Genomic DNA, 23,649 nt, shown 5'->3' with positions numbered 1-23,649 from the left:
AACTCCGGGAGATGGTGATGGACAGGGAGGCCTGGCGTGCTGCGATTCATGGGGTCGCAAAGTGTCGGACACGACTGAGCAACTCAACTGAACTGAACCCTACCTCAAAAAACAAGAAAGGCATTGAATAGACAACCTAACTTTACACCTAAAACAACTGGAAAAAGAAGAAGAAGAAGAAGAAGAAGCCCCAAAATTAATAGAAGGAAAGAAATCATAAAGATCCAAGCAGAAATAAGTGAAAAAGAAATGAAAGAAACAATAGTAAAGATTAATAAAACTAAAAGCTGGCTCTTTGAGAAGATAAAAAAAATTGGCAAACCTTTAACCAGACTCATCAAGAAAAAAGGAGACTAATCAAATCAACAAAATTAGAAATGAAAAAGGAGAGGTTACAACAGACAATGCAGAAATAAAAAGGATTATAAGAGACTATTATGAACAACTATATGGCAACAAAATGGATAACCTGGAAGAAATGGACAGATTCTTAGAAAAGTTCCATCTTCCAAGACTGAACCAGGAAGAAATAGAAATCATGAAAACCCAATTACAAGAACTGAAATTGAAGCTGTGATCAAAAGTCTCCCAAAAAACAAAAGCCCAGGACCAGATGGCTTCACAAGAGAATTCTGTCAAACATTTAGAGAAGAGCTAATGCCTATCCTTCTAAAACTCTTTGAAAAAACTTCAGAGGAAGGAACACTTCTGAACTCATTCTACAAGGCCACTGTCACCCTGATACCAAAACCAGACAAAGACAACACAAAAAAAGAATACAGACCAATATCACTGATGAACATAGATGCAAAAATCCTCAACAAAATTTTAGCAAACAGAGTTCAACAACACATCAAAAAGTTAATATACCATGATCAAGTCGGGTTTATTCCAGGGATGCCAGGATTCTTCAGTATATGCAAATCAATCAATGTGATCACCATATTAACAAATTGAAAGATAAAAACCACATGATCATTTCAATAGATGCAGAAAAGGCCTTTGACAAAATCCAGCACCCATTTATGATTAAAACTCTTCCAAAAAATGGGCATGGAAAGAACCTACCTCAACATAGTAAAAGCCTCAACATATTATAAGCCTACAGCAAACATTATTCTCAATGGTGAAAAACTGAAAGCATTCCCCTGAAGATCAGGAACAAGACAAGGGTGTCCACTTTCACCACTATTATTCAACATAGTTCTGGAAGTCCTAGCTACAGCAACCAGAGAAGAAAAATAAATACAAGGAATCCAGATCAAAAAAAGAAGAAAAAAGTTCTCACTGTTTGCAGATGACATGATACTGTACATAGAAAACCCTGAAGATAGTATCAGAAAATTACTAGAGCTAATCAGTGAATTTAGCAAAGTTTCAGGATACAAAATCAGTACACAGAAATCACTTGCATTTCTATATACTAACAATGAAAATTCAGAAAGAGAAATTAAGGAATCAATACCATTCATCATTGTACCAAAAAGAATTAAATATCTAGGAATAAACTTACCTAAGGAGACAAAAGTACTGTACACAGAAAATTATAAGACACTGGTGAAAGAAATCAAAGACAACATAAACAGATGGAGAGATATTCCATGTTCCTGGGTAGGAACCATCAATATTGTGAAAATGACTATGCTACCAAATGCAATCTACAGATTCAGTGTGATCCCTATCAAACTACCAATGGCATTTTTCACAGAACTAGAACAAAAAATTTCACACTTCATATGGAAACACAAAAGACCCTGAATAGCCAAAGTAGTCATGAGAAAGAAGAGTAGAGCTGGAGGAATCAAGCTTCCTGACTTCAGATTATACTTCAAAGCTACAGTCATCAAGACAGTATGGTACTGGCACAAAAACAGAAACTAGACCAGTGGAACAGGATAGAAAGCCCAGAAATAAACCCATGCACCTATGGATATCTTATTTTTGACAAAAGAGGCAAGAATATACAATGGGGCAAAGACAGCCTCTTCAATAAATGGTGTGGGAAAACTGGACAACTACATGTAAAAGAATGAAATTAGAACACTTCCTAACACCATACACAAAGAGAAACTCAAAATGGATTAAAGACCTAAATGTAAGGCCAGAAACTATAAAACTCTTAGAGGAAAACATAGGCAGAACACTCGATGATGTAAACCAAAGCAATATCCTCAATGACCCACCTCCTAGAGTAGCGGAAATAAAAACAAAAGTAAACAAGTGGGACCTGATTAAACCAAAAGCTTTTGCACAGCAAAGGAAACTGTAAGCAAGGTGAAAAGACAACTCTCAGAATGGGAGAAAATAATACCAAATGAAACAACTGACAAACAATTAATTCTCAAAATATACAAGCAGCTCATACAACTCAATACCAGAGAAACAAACAACCCAATCAAAAAGTGGGGAAAAGCCCTAAGCAGACATTTCTCCAAAGAAGACACAGATGGCTAACAAATACATGAAAAGATGCTCAACAATGCTCATTACTAGAGAAATGCAATTCAAAACTACCATGAGATATCACCTCACACCGGTCAGAATGGCCATCATCAAAAATTCTTCAAACAATAAATGCTGGAGAAGGTATGAAGAAAACTGAATTCTTGTACTGTTGGTGGGAACGTATATTGATTCAGCCACCATGGAAGATGATCTGTAGATTCCTTTAAAAATCTATGATTAAAACCGCCATATGACCCAGCAAGCCCACTCCTAGGCATATACCCTGAGGAAACAAAAATGGAAAAAGACACATGTATCCCATTGTTCATTGCAGCACTATTTACAATAGCTAGAACATGGAAGCAACCTGGATGTCTATCGACAGATGAATAGATAAAGAAGTTGTGGTACATATACATGATGGAATATTACTCAGCCATAAAAAGGAATGCATTTGAGTCAGTTCTAATGAGGTGGATGAACCTAGAATCTATTATACAGAGTGAATGTGTGGAGTAAGTCAGAGAGAAAAAAAATATTGCATTCTAACACAATATATGGAATGTAGAAAAATGGCACTGATGAATTTGTTTAAAGGGCAGCAATGGAGAAACAGACAGAGAATAGACTTAAGGACATGGGGAGAGGGGAGGAGAGGCTAAGAGGGTGAGATGTATGGAAAGAGTAACATGAAAAGTTACGTTACCATAGTAATGTAACAGGACAGATAGTGAATGGGAATTTGCTGTATGGCTCAGGAAACTCAAACATGGTTTTTTGTCAACCTAGAGGGGTAGGATGGGGAGGGAGATGGGAGAGAGGTTCAGAAGGGAGGGGACATATGTATACCTATGGCTGATTCATACTGAGGTTTGACAGAAAACAATGAACTTTTGTAAAGCAGTTATCCTTCAATAAAAAATAAATTTTAAAAACTTTTAAAAAGTCATAAATTCTTTAGCTAGAAAAAAATTCGTAGGTTTCCTAAAATACATAAGACATATTTAAATGTATGTATACAAAAGCTTTTCCACTATGCTTGATAAAGGCTTGAGAAAGAACATAAAAAAAGACAAGATGGAGAAATTGGAAAACAAATTAAATGAAATGGAAGCACTGGATATGAAATAGAAAAAAAGTGAAACAAACTAGATAAAAGTAAAATGTCGTCATGTAGTCCAGTTGTTTTTAAACATGGCTGTTCATTAGAAACATATCTGGAGCTTTGAAGGAAAACAAAAAGCAGTCATGGCATTTTTGTTTTTCAAAAATTAAGATAATTCTGATATGCATCTTGGTTTTAAAAAGTGATTGCAGGTTTTTCTATTAAATCCTAGTTTTAGAGATATAGAGTTCTATTATTTTTCTGTTGATGAATCATGATACAGTGGTATTAAGTTACTAAAAGTTACATAATCACAATAGTACAAGATGTTTATCATTTTCCACAATCAGTAGCCAGATGAAAAATAAAAGATAATTACAATTGCAATCCATAATGGGAGCATGATTAACTTAACAGTATAAAATAATTACATACAATTTAGGGGTCAAGCAGAGTGAGGTAGTAAGTGGAAGTGCATACATGCACATGTTTTCATCCATCCAACTAGTCTATATCTTTTGGTTCGTGACTTTAATCCATTTACATTTAAGGTGATTATTGATAAGTGGCAACCCACTCCAGTATTCTTGCCTGGAAAATCCCATGGACAGAGGAGACTGGGAGTCTACAGTCCATGGGGTCACAAAGAGTTGGACATGATTGAGCAACTTCACTTTCACTTTCATGATCCTACTACCATTTTAATTGTTTGGGGTTTATTTTCTGTAGGTCTTTTTCTTCTCTTGTGTTTCCTGCCTAGAGAAGTTCCTTTAGCATTTGCTGTAAAGCCAGTTTGGTGGTGCTGAATTCGCTTAGCTTTTGCTTGTCTGGAAAGCTTTTGATTTCTCCATCAAATCTGAATGAGAGTCTTACTGGGTAGAATATTCTTGGTAGTAGGTTCTTCCCTTTCATCACTTTAAATATATCATGTCATTCCCTTCTGGCTTGTAGAGTTTCTGTTGAGAAATCAGCTTATAGTCTGATGGGAGTTCCCTTGTATGTTACTTGTTATTTTCCCCTTGTTGCTTTTAATATTTTACCTCTGTCTTTAATTTTTGTCAGATTACTATGTGTCTTGATATATTGCTACTTCGGTTTACCCTGCCTAGGATTCTCTGTGCTTCCTGAACTTGGTTGACTATTTCCTTTCCCATGTTAGGGAAGTTTTTAGCTATTACCTCTTCAGATATTTTCTCAGGTCCTTTCTGTTTCTCTTCTCCTTCTGGGATCCCTATAATATGAATGTTTGTGCATTTAATGTTATCCCATGGGTCTCTTAGGCTGTCTTCATTTCTTTTCATTGTTTTTTCTATATTCTGCTCTGTGGCAGTGATTTCCACCATTCTGTCATCCAGGTCATTTATCCATTTTTCCGCCTCGTTATTCTACTATTGATTCCTATTCTAGCGTATTATTCATCTCTGTTTGTTTGTTCTTTAGTTCTTGTAGGTCTTTGGTAAACACATTTCTTGCATCTTCTCCATTATTTTTCCAAAATCCTGGATTATCTTCACTATCATAATTCTGGATTCTTTTTCTGGAAGCTTGCCTATTTCCACTTAATTTAGGGGTTTTATCTTGCCCCTTCATCTGGGACATAACTTTCTGCTTTTTCATCATGATTCATTTTCTGTAACATGGTTTTTGTTTTAGCTGCTACAGGACTGTCCTTCTTGTTTCTTCTATCTACTCTCTGATGGAAGAGACTAAGTCACTTGTGTAAGACTGAGGGGAGGGACTGGCAATGGGAAAAACTGGATCTTGCTCTGGTGGGCAGAGCCTTGCTCAGAAAAGCCTTAATCCAATTACCTGTTGATGGCTGGAGTTACACTCCCTCCCTGGTAGTTGTTTGTCCTGAGGAGACCCAGCCCTAGGGTCTATGGGCTCTATGGTAGGGTTAATAGTGAACTCCAAGAGGGTTTACACTGAGGGGGACCTTCCCATCCTGCTGCTCTAGTGCCCCCATCCCTCTGGTGAGCACTTGCCAACCCATGACCCCACAGGAGGCTCTCCAACACTATTAGGTAGTTTTGGTTCAGTCTCCTGTGGAAGATTGTGTTGTGCAATCCATGATTGGAGTCTCTGCTTCCCACAGTCCTGTGGTAGTCCTATAATTAAATCCCACTGACTTCAAGGCCAGATTCCCTAGGTATTCCCAGTCCCTTTGTTGGATCCCCAGGCTAGGGAGCCTGACATGGGGTTTGGAACCTTCACAACAATGAAGCTTTTTGGTATTATTGTTCTCCAGTTTATGGGTCACCCACCTGGCGGATGTAGGATTTTATTTTATCATGATTGCACCCCTCCTACCACTTCACTGCAGCTTCTTCTTTGTCTTTGGACATGGGGTATCTTTTTTTTTTTTTTTTGGTGGGTTCCAGCATCCTCCTGTCGATGGTTGTTCAACAGCTAGTTGCAATTTTGGAGCTCTCACAAGAGGAGATGATTGCACATCTTTCTACTCAGCCATCTTGAATTGGAAGTCCAGACTTCGTGTTCTTAACTACAACATTAGATTGTCTTTCACAAAAGAAAAAAAAAGGCACAAAAAAATTTCCAGGGGCAGCGACTATTGTCTTAGATCAAGTCTTTAAGAATTTTTGTTGTTTGATTGAATTTTTTCTTTACTCCCCTAATTCCACACATTCTCTAGAAGTTCCTTTGTCTGAGAACTTTATTCTATCACAGAGGTACGAGGAAATGCAGGCGTGACAGCTAGATGTCTTTCAATATCTATTTTCCCTTTTTTAACTAGTAAGAAAACCCCTGTTAGTGAAATGTCTCATACAGTTTCTTTAAATGTCCTTAAAATAAGGGGGAGTACCCTTCTTTGTTCCTTCTTCCTTCCTGATAGTTGGAATTTGGAATGATAGATATAGCTTGAACATCCATTTTGTACCCTGAGAAGGAGCCATGTGCTGTAATGGAAGAACAAACTGGAAGATGTCTGGGTTCAAATGACATTGGGAAGTAGCATGCCAATAATTTGTTTATACCTTTTGGGGGGCAAATTTTTGTTGGCAAAAGCAAAAATAAACGTCTAATTTAAGCAACTGCTTTTATGAATATTCCATAATTTTTGATTGAGGCTAACTCTTAAAAATGCCGTATGTGAGGTGAGAATGGCAAAGGGAAGGCATTTGTATGTCTAACTCATTAGTCAAGGATTGTATTTTTTCATATACTTAACCCATGCCTCTATAAATTCTCAAGCTACTTCATGAGCATGCCACAGTTTTAAAAACACATTCATATCTATTATCTAATTTTATATTTTCAGCATCTATTAGTTAGCTAGGGCAGAGAATATGGTACCATTTTAGAGGTAAGAAAATTAAACATTGAATAGTGTCACATTTGCAGTAAATACTAAGCTAATTCATGGGAAAGAGAGGGTGAAGCTCTACTCTTCTACACCAAATCCAGTGCATCTCCCTAGATTATAAACTTTTGAAAGATCTATCCATTGTTGGGGCTTCCCTGATAGCTCAGTTGGTAAAGAATCTGCCTGCAATGCAGGAGATCCTGGTTCTGTTCCTGGGTCAGAAAGACTCCCTGGAGAAGGGATAGGCTACCCACTCCAGTATTCTTGGGCTTCCCTTGTGGCTCAGCGGGTAAAGAATCTGCCTGCAATGTGGGAGACTTTTCTATAGAATTGTGGGGTAGGAGACATTTGAGGGAGCTTCTGGATCCTAACTATTTTATTTCTCATTCCAGCAAAAGGGTGAACCATGGATGACATTAACAGGACTGAGGCTGGGAATGAGGAGACAGCAAGAAGGGAAAATGATTCATGGATTAAACGCCACTTCAACTATGAATGCTATATGACTTTCCTTAATGGCTGCTACAGCTGCAAGTGGGAAGCCCAACGGAGGGAAAAACCCAGACGTCCACTCTGCTGCTGTTCTTTGGTACAGAGCGATGGGAAGGAGATGGGCCATATTTTCTTAGATATGGGGAACATGGGCCTTGAAAGAAGTGCTGTAATTGTGTCTGTGTGTGTGTCTGCCTATGCAGACAGTCATGCATCATGTGTAATGGGTCAAAAATAACTGTTTATAAGGTGAAAGGTGATCAGAATCATAGCTAAAGAAAAGAAGATGGCAAAAGAAGTGGTATCAGAGGAGGAGGTAAAGCGCTTAGTATTAAGCGTACTTTAGGTAGAGCAGAGGATATGGATGGAGAAGTGACGGGACATGAAGCTGGAGACAGAGGCAGGACAGATGTTGTGTGGTTTAAAGAATTTTATTTCTGCCATGTAGGGAGTTAAGAGTCCCTAAAGATTTTAAGATACCAAGGAGAACAGTAGTGTGGTCAGTGAAAAATGAACTTCCATTGTTGAATTTACACATATTAGGTGATAAATGTTAAGTGATCAAGTTGGAGAATATTTTAACCAGATTGTATAGTAACTTTATGTCAAACTAAACTGTTTGAACTTTATCCTGGAAACAGTGTGGAGGCTTGGAAATGAGGCTTTTCAAATGAGTGGCAACAGTGAAAATCAAAATAAGGAAATGGATTTATTCATTATTTGTTGAATGTGTGCCATAGTGAATAAGACCACTAAGGCCTCTGGCTCTCCTGCGTATCACAGTCTAGTGGGATGAGTTAGGTCATAAACAGTAATGAAGAAAGGTGGTTTCAGCTAGAGATAAGAGCTTTGAAGACAATGCATAGGAAAATATGTTAGGTAGATGGAAACATGGTTAGAGAAGACTACTTTGAAACAATGTCACGTGAGCAGTCTCTTAAGTGAAGACTTTGGGACCACCCATGTATGTCTGGGGGCAAAAATACTTCAGGCGGAGGAACCAGGAAATGCAAAGCTCTTGAACTGGGAAGAGATTTGGTCATGGTTTGGAAACAAACAAACAAACAAACAAAAAAAAAAAAAAACAGCATGACTGGAGTTCAGAAATGGCAGAGTGGGATGAGGTCAGGAGTGGGCAAGGGGCTTAATCATGTCGGACCTTTGGGTAGGCAGTTTGGATGATTATTCTGATATAATAGGAAGTTCTGGGAGAGTTGTAAGCAGGGGAGTGACTTTAAAAAATTAAAAATAAAAGGTCATACATGTTTTATGTAGAGAGTGCTTATAAATCTAAGTCAAAACCTTCTCTCTTCATCTTCCTACACTCTAGACGCAGTGCCTTAATGCCTGTAGTGTCTCTCACGTTTTGGGGGTATTCTTTCTATGTTTCCCATTTTATTTCTTATCTTTAGTCTTCACAATAGCCACATAATTTATATAAGGCAGAGATTCTATACATTTTTAATAGTTTGGATGCAGTATCCCAAGGAGGCAAAATTTCTCTTTCATGTGGTACAATAATGTTCCCAGGGTTTGACAACTCTGGCTTGGCTGAATTTGATATGGTTTCAGTCCATGGGGTTGTCTCCAGGAACCAGTTTGTTCACCTTCTCCATGAAAATACTATCCATCTTGACTTTGGGCTCACATATCTGGATAATGCCACTGCCACCACTTAGCTATGTGACCTTGAGTCAATTACCTTACCTCTCTGAGCTTTAGATCTTTCTTCTTGAAAATGAGGTTAACAATACCTAACTTATATGACTATATTGAGTAATAAGATAAATGAAAATCATTTGTGAAGTCCCTAGCATTGTATTCATATAAAATGGATACTGAAAAAAAAAAGGAGGTTGTTCATTCCCTAAATTCCTCCCTTCCCAAAAATGTGGGTAGATAAATGACTAAGTGAATTTGTGAATGAACATGTTACTCAACTAATGACCAAACATTTGATACTTGAAGAGGTTGATAAATTCAACAGATGGTTGTTGAGACACTGTGATAGACACTGGCAGTATATAGAAGGGTAACAGAAGTTCCTTTTCCTCAAAAAAGAAACAGATGACATCAGATGCAAATCTATACAAAAATGATTCCAGTTCAGGGTAATGTTATAAATAGGCTTTTACAAAATTCCATAGGGGTAAAAGAATACAGTGTTCTCTCCAGCCTGGGGAGTGTAATGCTGCAGTGGAGCTATGTAGACCTCTGGGGAGTATAAGCAGATGTTGCTGAGATACGATGGATAAATGGAGCTAAATGAGACCTCCTTCTTTCTATTCCCAGAGAGAGCGAATATTTTACCCATGGCTGATTATGTCATTTTTCTTGTCTGTAATTTTGCTGTTTACATGGGTGGAGACTTCAAATGAATACAATGGCTTTGACTGGTGAGTTTCACTTTTTTAAATTTTCACTGAGTAAGGGTTCTTTGATCTGATAGCCACATGGATGCTACTTCAGGCTGAAAAGATCTGGTGACATAAGAGGGAAAGTAAAAAAATTGGGTGTTCTACAGCTAGTGGATGGGAGGCACAACTCTGGGGAGGGCTATGGTTGCTCAGCACCCTCGGCTACTATACTTCCCTTCCACCTATGCTCCCTCTCACACTTAGACCAAATCTGCTCAGTGAGAAGCTTTCTCTGTGCTTCCCATGCCCCCAGTCCTTCTATTCAGATGACTCCCTGATACCTTGTTCCTCAGCTTCTCTGTCTGGGTTACTGATACCCACAGTGGTTGCATGATCTCTGTCCATGAACCCTGATGTCTGCCTCACCTCCAGCCTCTGTTTCTTCCTTCTCTCCTTAGTGGGCTTTCTAAGACTCTGGAGACAGAAACAATGTCCCATATCATCACCTTTTCTAGCCAGATTCCTGCTGTGAACTATTCCTAGCTCTTCCAGTTTCTCTGGCCTGACTGATATAGCGTACCCATACTTGGTATTTGAGGGCAAAAGGGGTATCTTTTACTATGAGGCTTTAAAAATGTAATACAGTTTACTTTTTCCATTATAGAAGTAAAATATGTTGTTTTAAATATTAAGAAAAGAAGAAAATATTATCTTATTCTTCAGTGGCAATCACTTGGCATACTTCTCAGTCCTTTTTCCTATGCTTATTTTTATATTATTGTGCTTGTACCATATATGTAATTTTTATTTTTCCCCCATTTAAAATAGCTATACACATTTTGACTAATTATTAAAACTCAATGAAAATCACTTTAAATGGTTTTAGAGGCTTTCATGACATGAAGGTACTGTAGTGCACTTGCATGCTCAGTTGCTTCAGCTGTGTCCAACTCTAGGCGACCCCATGGACTGTGGCCCACCAGGCTCCTCTGTCCATGGGATTCTCCAGGCAAGAATACTGAAGTCCCCTGGAGAAATCCACGTCTCTTGCATCTCCTGCATTGCAGGCAGATTCTTTACCCACTGAGCCGACTGGTAAGGAGGTAGTGCACTTACTTATTTTTTATTGTTAAGCATTATTAGTTTTTATAGAATATGAGTGTAGAGAAATCTTTGTGTTCTGACTTAGAGTCTTACAGAAGATTCCCACAAGTGGCATTATTCAGTCAAGAAGAATAAAACACTAGTAAAATTCATTATTCCTGTTACTAAAGTATTTCTCAAAAGGTAGTAGTTTCCATTCACAGTAAAGGTTTTGGCTTTCTATTTTAACCTTCCATTGAGAGCACTGACTATTCTAATTTTGAATCATTTTTATTAATTTTGTAGATGAAATTTATTTTTATTTAATTTGTTTATCAGGTGTTGAAACTGGTTTCTTTAGTAATTTATTTTCTTTTTGGTTTTCTTCCTTTATCTTGTGGGATTTAGTTTTCTCATTTATATGCATTCTTTATTTATGGATCATTTCTGAAGTTCTCCACAATACTGGAAATAAGAAATGTTTCACTTCTTTATAAAATTTTACCTAGTTTTAGAGAACTTTATATTGAGATGTAATTGAAATACAATATTACATTTCTTTTAGGTGTATATTATAGCATCAGTTCATTTCAGTCGCTCAGTCATGTCCGCCTCTTTGCAACCCCGTGAATCGCAGCACGCCAGGCCTCCCTGTCCATCACCATCTCCCGGAGTTCACTCAGACTCGCGTCCATCAAGTCAGTGATGCCATCCAGCCATCTCATCCTCGGTCGTCCCCTTCTCCTCCTGCCCTCAATCCCTCCCAGCATCAGAGTCTTTTCCAATGAGTCAACTCTTCTCATGAGGTCGCCAAAGTACTGGAGTTTCAGCTTCAGCATCATTCCTTCCAAAGAAATCCCAGGGTTGATCTCCTTCAGAATGGACTGGTTGGATCTCCTTGCAGTCCAAGGGACTCTCAAGAGTCTTCTCCAACACCACAGTTCAAAAGCATCAATTCTTCGGCGCTCAGCCTTCTTCACAGTCCTACTCTTACATCCATACATGACTACTGGAAAAACCATAGCCTTGACTAGACAGACCTTAGTCGGCAAAGTAATGTCTCTGCTTTTCAATATGCTGTCTAGGTTGGCCATAACTTTCCTTCCAAGGAGTAAGCGTCTTTTAATTTCATGGCTGCAATCACCATCTGCAGTGATTTTGGAGCCCCCCAAAATAAAGTCTGACACTGTTTCCACTGTTTCCCCATCTATTTCCCATGGAGTGATGGGACTGGATGCCATGATCTTCGTTTTCTGAATGTTAAGCTTTAAGCCAACTTTTTCACTCTCCTCTTTTAGTTTCATCAAGAGGCTTTTTAGTTCCTCTTCACTTTCTGCCATAAGGGTGGTGTCATCTGCATATCTGAGGTTATTGATATTTCTCCAAGCAATCTTGATTCCAACTTGTGTTTCTTCCAGCCCAGCATTTCTCATGGTACTCTGCATAGAAGTTAAATAAGCAGGGTGACAATATATAGCCTTGACGTACTCCTTTTCCTATTTGGAACCAGTCTGTTGTTCCATGTCCAGTTCTAACTGTTGTATCCTGGCCTGCATACAGCATAATGATTTGCTATTTCTATATATTGTGGAATGATCACTGTAGTAAGTCTGGCTAAAATTCTACATCACACATAGTTTCAATTTTTGTGTGTGATGAGAATTTTTAAGAAATATTCTCTTAGCAACTTTCAAATATACGATACTGTATTATTAACTATAGTCACCACGCTATATGCATTTATCCCCAGGAGATGTTTATTCTATAACTAGAAGTTTATACCTTTTTATCCATTTTCACCCATTTGTCTACCTGTCACCCCTCTCCTCTGGTAATCACCAATCTGTTCTCTGTGTCTATGAGTTTGGTTGGTTGGTTTTTATTTTTCATGCATAAATGAAGTCATGTGGTATTTATCTCTTTCTCTGTCTGACTGATTTTACTTAGCATAATGCTGTCAGGGGTCCATCCATGTTGTCATAAATGGCATTTTGTATATAGTTGAATGATACTCCCTTGTATGTGTATACCACATTTTTATTAAGTCATCAGTGGATACTAAGGTTGTTTTCTTGTCTTGGCTATTGTAAATAATAGACTTTTTGATAAAGGCCATTCTGACTGGCATGAGGTAATACCTCGTTGTAATTTTAACTTTCATTTCTCTAATAAATAACAGTGTTGAACATCTCTTCATGTGCTTGTTGGCAATCTTTGTGTTTTCTTTGGAGAAATATCTATTTAGGTCTTATGCCCAATTTTTTATATTTCATTGCTTGTTTGCAGTTGAGATGCATGAGTTGTCTGTATATTTTGGAGATTAATCCCTTGTCAGTCACATAATTTACAAATATTATCTCCCTTTCCGTGTGTTGTCTTTTCATTTTGTTAATAGTGTCCTTTGTTATGCAGATGCTTTTGAGTTTAAGTAGGTCCCATTTGTTTATTTTTCCCGTTACTCTAGGAGATGTATCAAAAAAGTATTGCTGCAATTTATGTGAAAGAGTTTTCTTCCTATGTTTTCCTCTAAGAATTTTATAATATCTATTCTTATGTTTGGAGCTTCCCTGGTGGCTCAGATGGTAAAGTGTCTGCCTGCAGTGCGAGAGATCTGGGTTTGATCCCTGGGTTGAAAAGATCCCCTGGAGAAGGAAATGGTAAACTGCTCCAGTACTCTTGCCTGGAAAATTCCATGGACGGAGGAACCTGGTGGGCTACAGTCCAAGGAGTCACAAAGAGTCGGGCACGACTGAGCAACTTCACTTTCACTTTCACTATTCTCACATTTAGAGTTTTAACCCATTGTTATTTTATTTCTGTGTATGATGTTAAAGAATGTTCTAATTTAAACCTTTAAAAAGTAGCTGTCCAGTTTTCCCAGAACCATTTATCGAGGAGACTATATTTTCTCCTTTGTGTATTCTTGCCTACTTCTTCATACATCAGTTGATCATAGGTGTTTTGAGTTTTGGGTTTCCCAGGTGATACTCATGGTAAGATCAAGTGGCGGCTCAGACAGAAAGTGTCTGTCTACAATGTGGGAGACCTGGATTCGATCCCTGGGTCAGGAAGTTCCCTGGAGAAGGAAATGGCATCCCACTCCAGCACTCTGGCCTAGAAAATCCTACGGACCGAGGAGCCTGGTGTCCATGGGGTCGCAAAGAGTTGGACATGACTGAGCGACTTCACTTTTTTTCACTCATGGTAAAGAACCTGCCCATCAATGCAGGAGACCTAAGAGATGTAGGTTCGGTTCCTGGATTGGGAAGATCCTGTGGAGGAGGACACAGCAACACAATCTAGTATTCTTGCCTGGAGGATCCCATGGACAGAGGAACCTGGCTGGCTACAGTCTATAGCGTCACAAAAAGAGTCAGACATGACTTAGCACATGTGAGTTTACTTCTGTTTTTTCCATCCTGTTCTATTGATCTATATTCTGTCTCTGTGACAGTACCATACTTTGTGCCAGTACTATTTTGATTACTGTAACTTTGTAATATAGTGTGAAGTCAAGGAGCCTGATTCCTCCAGCTCCATTTTTCTTTCCAGTGTTTGGTTTGGTTACTCAGGGTCTTTTGTGCTTCCATACATGTTTTAATTTTTTTGTTGTTCTAGTTCTGTGAAAAGTGACATTCATGTTTTCATATGGACTGTATTGAGTCTATAGATTGTCTTAATGGTATAACTCATTTTGACAATATTGATTCTGCCAATCCAAGAACATGGTACATCTTTCCATCTTCAATTTCTTTCATCAGTGACTTATGGTTTTCAGAGTTCAGGTCTTTTGCTTCCTTAAGTAGATTTATACCTACATATTTTATTCCTTTTGATGTGATGGTAAATGGATTTGTTTCTTTCTCTTTCTGATTTTTTGTTGTTAATATATAGGAATGTAATAGAGTTAATTTTGTATCCTGCAACTGTACCAAATTCATTAATGAGCTCTAGTAGCTTTGTGGTAGCATCTTTAGGATATTCTGCTTATAATATCTTCTCATATACAGTGACAGTTTTACTTCTTCTTTTTCAGGTTGAATTCATTTTTTCTTTATCTTCTCTGAATGCCATGGCTAAGACTTTCAAAATTATGTTGACTAAAACTGGTGAGAGTGGACATTCTTGTCTTGCTCCTGATCTTAGAGGAAATGCTTTCACCTTTTCATTGTTGAATATGATGTTAACCGTGGGTTTGTCATATATAGCCTTTATTATATTGAGATATATTCCACCTATGCCCACTTCCTGGAGAGTTTTTATTGTGTATGGCTACTGAATTTTTTTCAAAAGCTTTTCTGCATCTATTGAGATGATCTTATGGTTTTTACTCTTTAACTTGTTGATGTGGTATATCACACTGATTGATTTATACATATTAAAGAATCCTTGTATCCCTGGGATAAATGCCACTTGATAATGATGTATGATCCTTTGAATTTGCTGTTGGTTTCAGTTTGCTAGAATATTGTTGAGGATTTTTGCATCTATATTCATCACAGTTATTGACCTATAGTTTTCTTTTCCATGATATCTTTGTCTGGTTTCTGTACCAGGGTGCTGGTGGCCTCATAGAAAAAGTTTGGGAGTATTCCTGCTTCTGCAGTTTCTTTGGAATAGTTTCATGAGGATAGATGTTAACTCTTCTCTAAACGTTTGATGGAATTTGCCCATGAAGCCATTTGGTCCTAGACTTTTTTTCTTGAAAGACCTTTGATCACACTTTCCATGTCAGTACGTATGACTGGTCTATTCATATTTTCTATCTCTTCCTGTTTCAGGCTTGGAAGGTCGTACCTTTCTAAGAGTTTGTCCATTTCTTCCAAGTTGTCCATTTGAGGGGACGTATAATTGCTTATAGTAGTCTTTTATGATCCTGTGTATTTCTGTGATCTCTGTTGTAACCTCATACTTTTCATTTCTAATGTGAATGATTTGAGTCCTCTCTCATTTTTCTTGATGAGTCTAGCCAAATGTTTTTAATTTTGTTTATCTTTTCAAGGAAACAGCTTCTAGTTTCATTGATCTTTGCTATTGTTTTTTGTTTCTATTTCATTTATATCTATTGTGTTCTTTATGGTTTCTTTCCTTTTACTAATTTCAGGTTTTCTTGCTCTTTAGTTACTCTTTTACAAGGTTAGGTTGTTTATTTGTGATTTTTCTTGTTTCCTGGGGTAAGATTGTATTGATATACACTTTCCTGGTAGAATAGCTTTTGCTGCATCTCATAGGTTCCGGGTCATTATGTTTCATTGTTGTTTGTCTCTAGGTTTTTCTTTTTATTACTTCTTTAATTTTTCAGTGCTCCATTGATTGTGTAGTAGTATACTATTTAGCCTCTAAGTGTTTTTGTTTTTTATACTTTTTTCATGTAGTTTACTTTTCATCTCACAGAGTTGTGCTTGGAAAGGATGCTTTATATGATTTCAGTTTTCCTAAGTTTACTTCAGCGATCAATGCAAAGAAATAGAGGAAAACAACAGAATGGGAAAGACTAGAGATCTCTTCAAGAAAATTAGAGATAACAAGGGAACATTTCATGCAAAGATGGGCTCGATAAAGGACAGAAATGTAATGGACCTAACAGAGGCAGAAGATATTAAGAAGAGGTGGCAAGAATACACAGAAGAACTGTACAAAAAAGATCTTCCCAACCCAGATAATCACGATGGTGTGATCACTCACCCAGAGCCAGACATCCTGGAATGTGAAGTCAAGTGGGCCTTAGAAAGCATCACACGATCAAAGCTAGTGGAGGTGATGGAATTCCAGTTGAGCTATTTCAAATCCTGAAAGATGATGCTGTGAAAGTGCTGCACTCAACATGCCAGCAAATTTGGAAAACTCAGCAGTGGCTACAGGACTGGAAAAGGTCAGTTTTCATTCCAATCCCAAAGAAAGGCAATGCCAAAGAATGCTCAAACTACCACACAATTGCACTCATCTCACACGCTAGTAAAGTAATGTTCAAAATTCTCCAAGCCAGGCTTCAGCAATACATGAACCATGAACTTCCTGACGTTGAAGCTGGTTTTAGAAAAGGCAGAGGAACCAGAGATCAAATTGCCAGCATCCACTGGATCATGGGAAAATCAAGAGAGTTCCAGAAAAACATCTATTTCTGCTTTATTGACTATGCCAAAGCCTTTGACTATGTGGATCACAATAAACTATGGAAAATTCTGAAAGAGATGGGAATACCAGATCACCTGACCTGCCTCTTGAGAAACTTGTATGCAGGTCAGGAAGCAACAGTTAGAACTGGACATGGAACAACAGAACTGGTTCCAAATAGGAAAAGAAGTATGTCAAGGCTGTATATTGTCACCCTGCTTATTTAACTTATATGCAGAGTACATCATGAGAAACGCTGGGCTGGAGGAAGCACAAGCTGGAATCAAGATTGCTGGGAGAAATATCAATAACCTCAGATATGCAGATGACACCACCCTTATGGCAGAAAGTGAAGAGGAACTAAAAAGCCTCTTGATGAAAGTGAAAGAGGAGAGTGAAAAAGTTGGCTTAAAGCTCAACATTCAGAAAACGAAGATCATGGCATCTGGTCCCATCAGTTCATATCAAATAGATGGGGAAACAGTGGAAACAGTGTCAGACTTTATTTTTTTGGGCTCCAAAATCATTGCAGATGGTGATTGCAGCCATGAAATTAAAAGACGCTTACTCCTTGGAAGGAAAGTTATGGCCAACCTAGATAACGTATTGAAAAGCAGAGACATTACTTTGCCAACAAAGGTCCATCTAGTCAAGGGTATGTTTTTTCCAGTGGTCATGTATGGATGTGAGAGTTGGACTGTGAAGAAGGCTGAGTGCTGAAGAATGATGCTTTTGAGCTGTAGTATTGGAAAAGACTCTTGAGAGTCCCTTGGACTGCAAGGAGATCCAGCCAGTCCATTCTGAAGGAGATCAGCCCAGGGATTTCTTTGGAAGGAATGATGCTAAAGCTGAAACTCCAGTACTTTGGCCACCTCATGCGAAGAGTTGATTCATTGCAAAAGACTCTGATGCTGGGAAGGATTGAGGGCAAGAGGAGAAGGGGACGACCGAGGATGAGATTGCTGGATGGCATCACTGACTCGATGGATGTGAGTCTGAGTGAACTCCGGGAGTTGGTGATGGACAGGGAGGCCTGGTGTGCTGCGATTCATGGGGTCGCAAAGAGTCAGACACGACTGAGCTACTGAACTGAACTGAAGTTTACCAAGTCTTGTTTTGTGGCCCAGCATGTGGTCAGTCATGGAGAATGTTCCATGTGTATTTGAGAAGAATTTGTGTTCTGCTGCTTCTGGATGGAAAGCTTTATAAATACCAGCTTCTCAGGTGGCACAGTGGTAAAGAATCTGCCTGCCAAAGCAAGAGACATAGGTTCAATCCCTGGGTGGCAAGATCCCCTGGACTAGGAAATGGCAACTCACTCCAGTATTCTTGCCTGGAAAATTCCATGGACAGAGGAGCCTAGGGGATTACAGTCCATGGGCTCACAAAGACTTGAATACAACAACACACACTTTATAAATATCAAGTAAGTGTATCTGGTCTAATATGTTACATAAGGCTTGTGTTTGCTTATTGATCTTCTGTCTGGATGATCTGTCCATTGATAAAACTGGAGTGTTAACATCCTCCACAATTATTGTGCTACTATCGATCTGTCCATTTGTGGCCCTTAATATTTGTCTTATATATTGGGGTGCTCCTATGTTGGGTGTATATATAATTACAATTGTTATAAAAGCTTCGTCTTGGATTGATCCCTTGATCACTATGTAGTGTTCTTCTTTGTCCATTGTAACAGTCTTTATGTTAAAGTCTATTTTGCCTAATGTGAGTATTGCTACTCCAACTTTCTTTTGATTTCCATTTGCATGGAATATTTTTTCTATCCCCTCACTTTCAGTCTGAATGTGTTCCTAGATATGAAGTGGGTTTCTCGTAGACAGCATGTATATGGGTCTTTTATGTATCCATTCAGCTAGTGTATGCCTTTTGACTGGAGCATTTAATACATTTACATTTAAGTTAATTACTGATATGTATGCTTCTACTGCCATTTTCTTAATTGTTTTGGATTTGTTTTTCTAGGTCTTAATTTTCTTTCCTTCCTCTTTTGTTCTATTTTCTTATGGTTGATGACTAAGTTTATAGTGCTGTGTTTGGATTCCTTTTGTGTGTGTGTGTGTGTGTGTGTGTGTGTGTGTGTGTACACATGCACACATCTAATTAGTTTTGGGTTGTGCTGTTTCCGTGAGGTTTTGATACAGTAGTCTGTATATGTATAAGGTTGTATTAAGTTGCTGGTCTTTTTCTTGCCTAGAGAAATTTTGTTAACATTTGCTAGTCTAGTGGTGCTGAATTCTCTTAGCTTTTGCTTGACTATAAACTTTCGATTTCTCCGTCAATTCTGAATGAGAGCTTTGCTGTGTAGAGTATTCTTGTTTGTAGGTTCTTCCCTTTAATCACTTTGAATTTATTGTGCCACTCCCTTCTGGCCTACAGAGTTTCTGCTGAGCAATCAACTGATAACATTCTGGGGATTCCGTTGCATGTAATTGGTCACTTTTGCCTCATTGCTTTTGATATTTTTTCTTTGTCTTTAATTTTTGTGAATTTGATTACTATGTGTCTTGTCATGCTCATCCTTGTGTTTATATCCTGCCTGAATTTCTGCATTTCCTGAACTTTAGTGACTATTTCCTTTCTCATGTTAGGGAAGTTTTCAACTATTATCTCTTCAAATAATTTTTCAAGTCCTTTCTGTCTCTTCCTTCTAGGACCAGTATCATGTGAATGTTGGTGAATTTAATGTTATCTCAGAGGTTTCTTAGACTGTCTTCATTTCTTTTCATTATTTTTTCTACTGTTCTGCAACAGTGATTTCCACCACTGTGTCTTCCAGACCAAGTATCCATTCTTTTGCCTCACTTATTTTGCTACTGATCCTTTCTAGTGTATTTTTCATTTCAGCCATTGTTCATCTATGTGTGTGTGTTCTTTAGTTCTTCTTGGTCTTTATTAAACAGTTCTTACATCTTTTCAATCCTTGCCTCCATTCTTTTTCTGAATCCTGGATCATCTTCACTGTCAGTATTCTTAACTCTTTTTTCTGAAAGCTTGCCTCTCTCCACTTCACTTAGTTGTTTTTCTGGAGTTTTATCTTGTTCTTCATCTGGGACATAATCCTCTGCTGTTTCAATTTTTTCTTGTTGTTTTGTGATTGTGGTTTCTATTCCAAAGGCTGCAGAATTGTAGTTTTTCTTGTTCCTGCTGTCTGCCCCTCTGGTGGGTGATGCTAAGAGGCTTGTGCAATTATAACTTTGTTTAAGAAATCAATTTATAAGCAGTTTTATCTCATAAACTACTTTAGACACACAAAAAAACCAGAGATGTTGGAGTCCAGAGCTCTTACACAGACTATAGACATTAATATGGTGGCTTGCTGTTATGTAAGAAAACATATATTTATATGGATAAAAAAATTTGCCAAAATGGAAAGTATTAGCTATGTGAAAGCAGTGAACTTACAGATGACTTTTCCTCTTTTGACATTCCAGAATTTCTATATTTTTTTTTACTGAGTACAAAGCTTTTGAGTATTCTAAATAGTATTCTAATTCTAATAGTAATCTAAATAGCTTTTAAAAGCCATACAATTCACGCAGAACCCCATTAGAGTACATAATTGTCTATAGAACAAACTTAAAACTTCTCAAATAAATATCCCCAAAGGGTATCTATTCCCAAATTGCTTTTCTTCTTAGCCCCTGTTTTCTTATGTCTCATCTAGTCCAGTCTTATCCCTTATCCTTGACACAGATGCTACTAATTTATGTATTTTAGGAATTGAAACATTTTTGCAGGGTTGTTTTCCTAGGTTCAAGAATTTGGTTCTTTTGGTCCCTTGTCTTGCTGAGTGTCCTTGGGATCCTGGCTGCCTACACAACAATGCTGGTGGTGAGTAATGTTTCCCATTTCTCCCACCCCCTTCTCGAGTAGCCTCATGAGGTGCTCTTGTCTGTGGTATGGTTCCCAATTGGTGCTGGGAGCCCTCAGATCACTCTTAGCAGAGTTTGGGTTTATATCAGCCCCTTGAATGTTAGGGAGGAGGGATAGATTGTGGGGGAAAAGGCTTGTGCTATTAGAAGGTATGTCTTTCTACTTTGACCCTTTGAAAAGGAGGCAGGACATACTTTTTCTCTTCCTCTGTTTCGTGGCTTATTTTCTGGTTCACTCAGTATTGTCGTCTTAGATGCTAACACCTTCACATGGCAGTACTTTTACACATTTAACTATTCATTTCATAGCGCATCTCCTGAGAATCAATCTTTCTGGGCCTTACAAATTATCTAGTGTGTTACACCTGTTATACTGTGCAGTGCTAGTCCGCTAGTCCAGGTGCAAAGTACATTTATTTTAGCAAGTGTCTTTACACAGTAGAGACCCTGCCTGTTTCCTGACATAGTAGTATATGTAGTCTGAGAAATTCCCACCAGACATAGTAGTGTCATGTAGTATGAGAAACTGAGGCCAACCAGTAGCGAAATCTGTAGAAGTGGAACATTTATGGGAGACTAATGTTTAGGTTACTGGAGTTTTTCGGTCCCCACTTACACATAGGACATATATATCTTTCTCTGATTTCATAATTTCTTGTCCCCACTGATTTCTTGTCTGATACTAAAAATACCCAACTCTCAAAGCAGTTGACATTTGCATTAACTTTTCTTTCAGCAAAATATATTGACTATTGTATGAGCCATAAGTACTGAGGTTACAGAGATCAAAGACGTGCAGTTTCTGTATTTATTCAGGGCACTTCAAAGACAGAGGTATGAGAAATAAAGTTACAATAGTCCTTAATTCAATGAGTTTAGAATCTAGTAGGGAAGTAAGTCCTAGACAAAAATAACCAATGCAGACAGAGCATTATAATTGTCATTAGAAGGCCTAAATAAAGTTCAGCATGGGTTCTGAGAAGGAAGAGGTAACTTTCAGTCAAGAGGATTAAGTGAAACTTCTTGGAGGAGGTGGCAGAAAGGATGGTGGCCTTGAAAGGATGTTGGATTTAGACACATGTTTATGGGAGTGCAGAAGAAAGTCCAGACCATGGCAACATCATGACAAAGTCAGTAAGACAGAGATATATGGAGTTTGAGTAGATAAGAGGGAAGAATCAGTACTGTTAGCATGTAGGGGATAGTGAAGAAAAATGGGGAATATGGTTAAAACAATAGACTTGTGATAGATTTTGTAAGGCCTAAAGAGTAGGCTAAGATACTTGATATAAATCAGATTCTATAGGATTATCATTTTGAAAGGCATTGTGTGAAGGGTGTCTGTAGACAGAAATTAGTTAGAAATTTTCTATTTAATGAGAAAAGTGCAGATGAATGATGTATTTGGGACAAGAATCTGGCCACCGACTTATACTACTCTCATACATGATCAAAATAAAACTAAGATGGACTTCCATTTTCTGATAAGCCATATGTTTTTTAATAGGCTTCTCCTCTACCCTCCCTGTTTTTGGATACACTGGCAACAACGGAGGAGACCTAGATTCTGTTTCTGCTTAAAGTTATTTTGTAACCTTGACCAAGTCACATAACTCTTCTAAGCCTCAATTTCTTGGTTCAAATGAGAATTATCATAATATTTACTGATATTCTATAGGGCTTCAGTTCAGTTCAGTCTCTCAGTCGTGTCCGACTCTTTGCGACCCCATGAATCACAGCACACCAGGCCTCCCTGTCCATCACCAACTCCTGGAGTTCACTCAACTCACATCCATCGAGTCGGTGATGCCATCAAGCCATCTCATCCTCTGTCGTCCCCTTCTCCTCCTGCCCTCAATCCCTCCCAGCATCACAGTCTTTTCCAATGAATCAACTCTTCGCATGAGGTGGCCAAAGTACTGGAGTTTCAGCTTTAGCATCATTCCTTCCAAAGAAATCCCAGGGCTGATCTCCTTCAGAATGGACTGGTTGGATCTCCTTGCAGTCCAAGGGACTCTCAAGAGTCTTCTCCAACACTACAGTTCAAACGCATCAATTCTTCAGTGCTCAGCTTTCTTCACAGTCCAACTCTCACATTCATACCTGACCACTGGAAAAAACATAGCCTGACTAGACGGACCTTTGTTGGCAAAGTAATGTCTCTGCCTTTCAATATGCTATCTAGGTTGGCCATAACTTTCCTTCCAAGGAGTAAGCGTCTTTTAATTTCATGGCTGCAATCACCATCTGCAGTGATTTTGGAGCCCAAAAAAATAAAGTCTGACACTGTTTCCACTGTTTCCCCATCTATTTGATATGAAGTAATGGGACCAGATGCCATGATCTTCATTTTCTGAATGTTGAGCTTTAAGCCAACTTTTTCACTCTCCTCTTTCACTTTCATCAAGAGGCTTTTTAGTTCCTCTTCACTTTCTGCCATAAGGGTGGTGTCATCTGCATATCTGAGGTTATTGATATTTCTCCCAGCAATCTTGATTCCAGCTTGTGTTTCTTCCAGCTCAGCATTTCTCATGATGTACTCTGCATATAAGTTAAATAAGCAGGGTGACAACATACAACCTTGACATACTCCTTTTCCTATTTGGAACCAGTCTGTTGTTCCATGTCCAGTTCTAACTGTTGCTTCCTGACCTGCATACAGGTTTCTCAAGAGGCAGGTCAGGTGGTCTGGTATTCCCATCTCTTTCAGAATTTTCCAGTTTATTGTGATCCACACAGTCAAAGGCTTTGGTATAGTCAATAAAGCAGAAATAGATGTTTTTCTGGAACTCTCTTGATTTTTCGATGATCCAGCAGATGTTGGCAATTTGA

The 23,649-nt window shown here is 38.3% G+C and overlaps 1 protein-coding gene across 1 annotated transcript in view; it reads left to right on the top strand.

Moving 5' to 3' along the window:
- The first annotated feature begins 7,281 nt into the window (after positions 1–7,281).
- Positions 7,282–23,649, top strand: part of GDPD4 (glycerophosphodiester phosphodiesterase domain containing 4) — a 99,533-nt gene continuing 83,165 nt past the window's right edge. The window contains exons 1-3 of the mRNA XM_069553328.1: positions 7,282–7,464; positions 9,660–9,763; positions 20,683–20,776. Of these exons, the coding sequence (XP_069409429.1) occupies positions 7,282–7,464; positions 9,660–9,763; positions 20,683–20,776 (381 nt within the window). The remainder of the gene's footprint in view (positions 7,465–9,659; positions 9,764–20,682; positions 20,777–23,649) is intronic.

Source organism: Ovis canadensis, chromosome 15, assembly GCF_042477335.2.
Source record: "Ovis canadensis isolate MfBH-ARS-UI-01 breed Bighorn chromosome 15, ARS-UI_OviCan_v2, whole genome shotgun sequence".
Classification (NCBI taxonomy): domain Eukaryota; kingdom Metazoa; phylum Chordata; class Mammalia; order Artiodactyla; family Bovidae; genus Ovis; species Ovis canadensis.
Note: the sequence above shows the minus strand (reverse complement) of the source record. Positions and strands in the feature narration are given on the sequence as shown.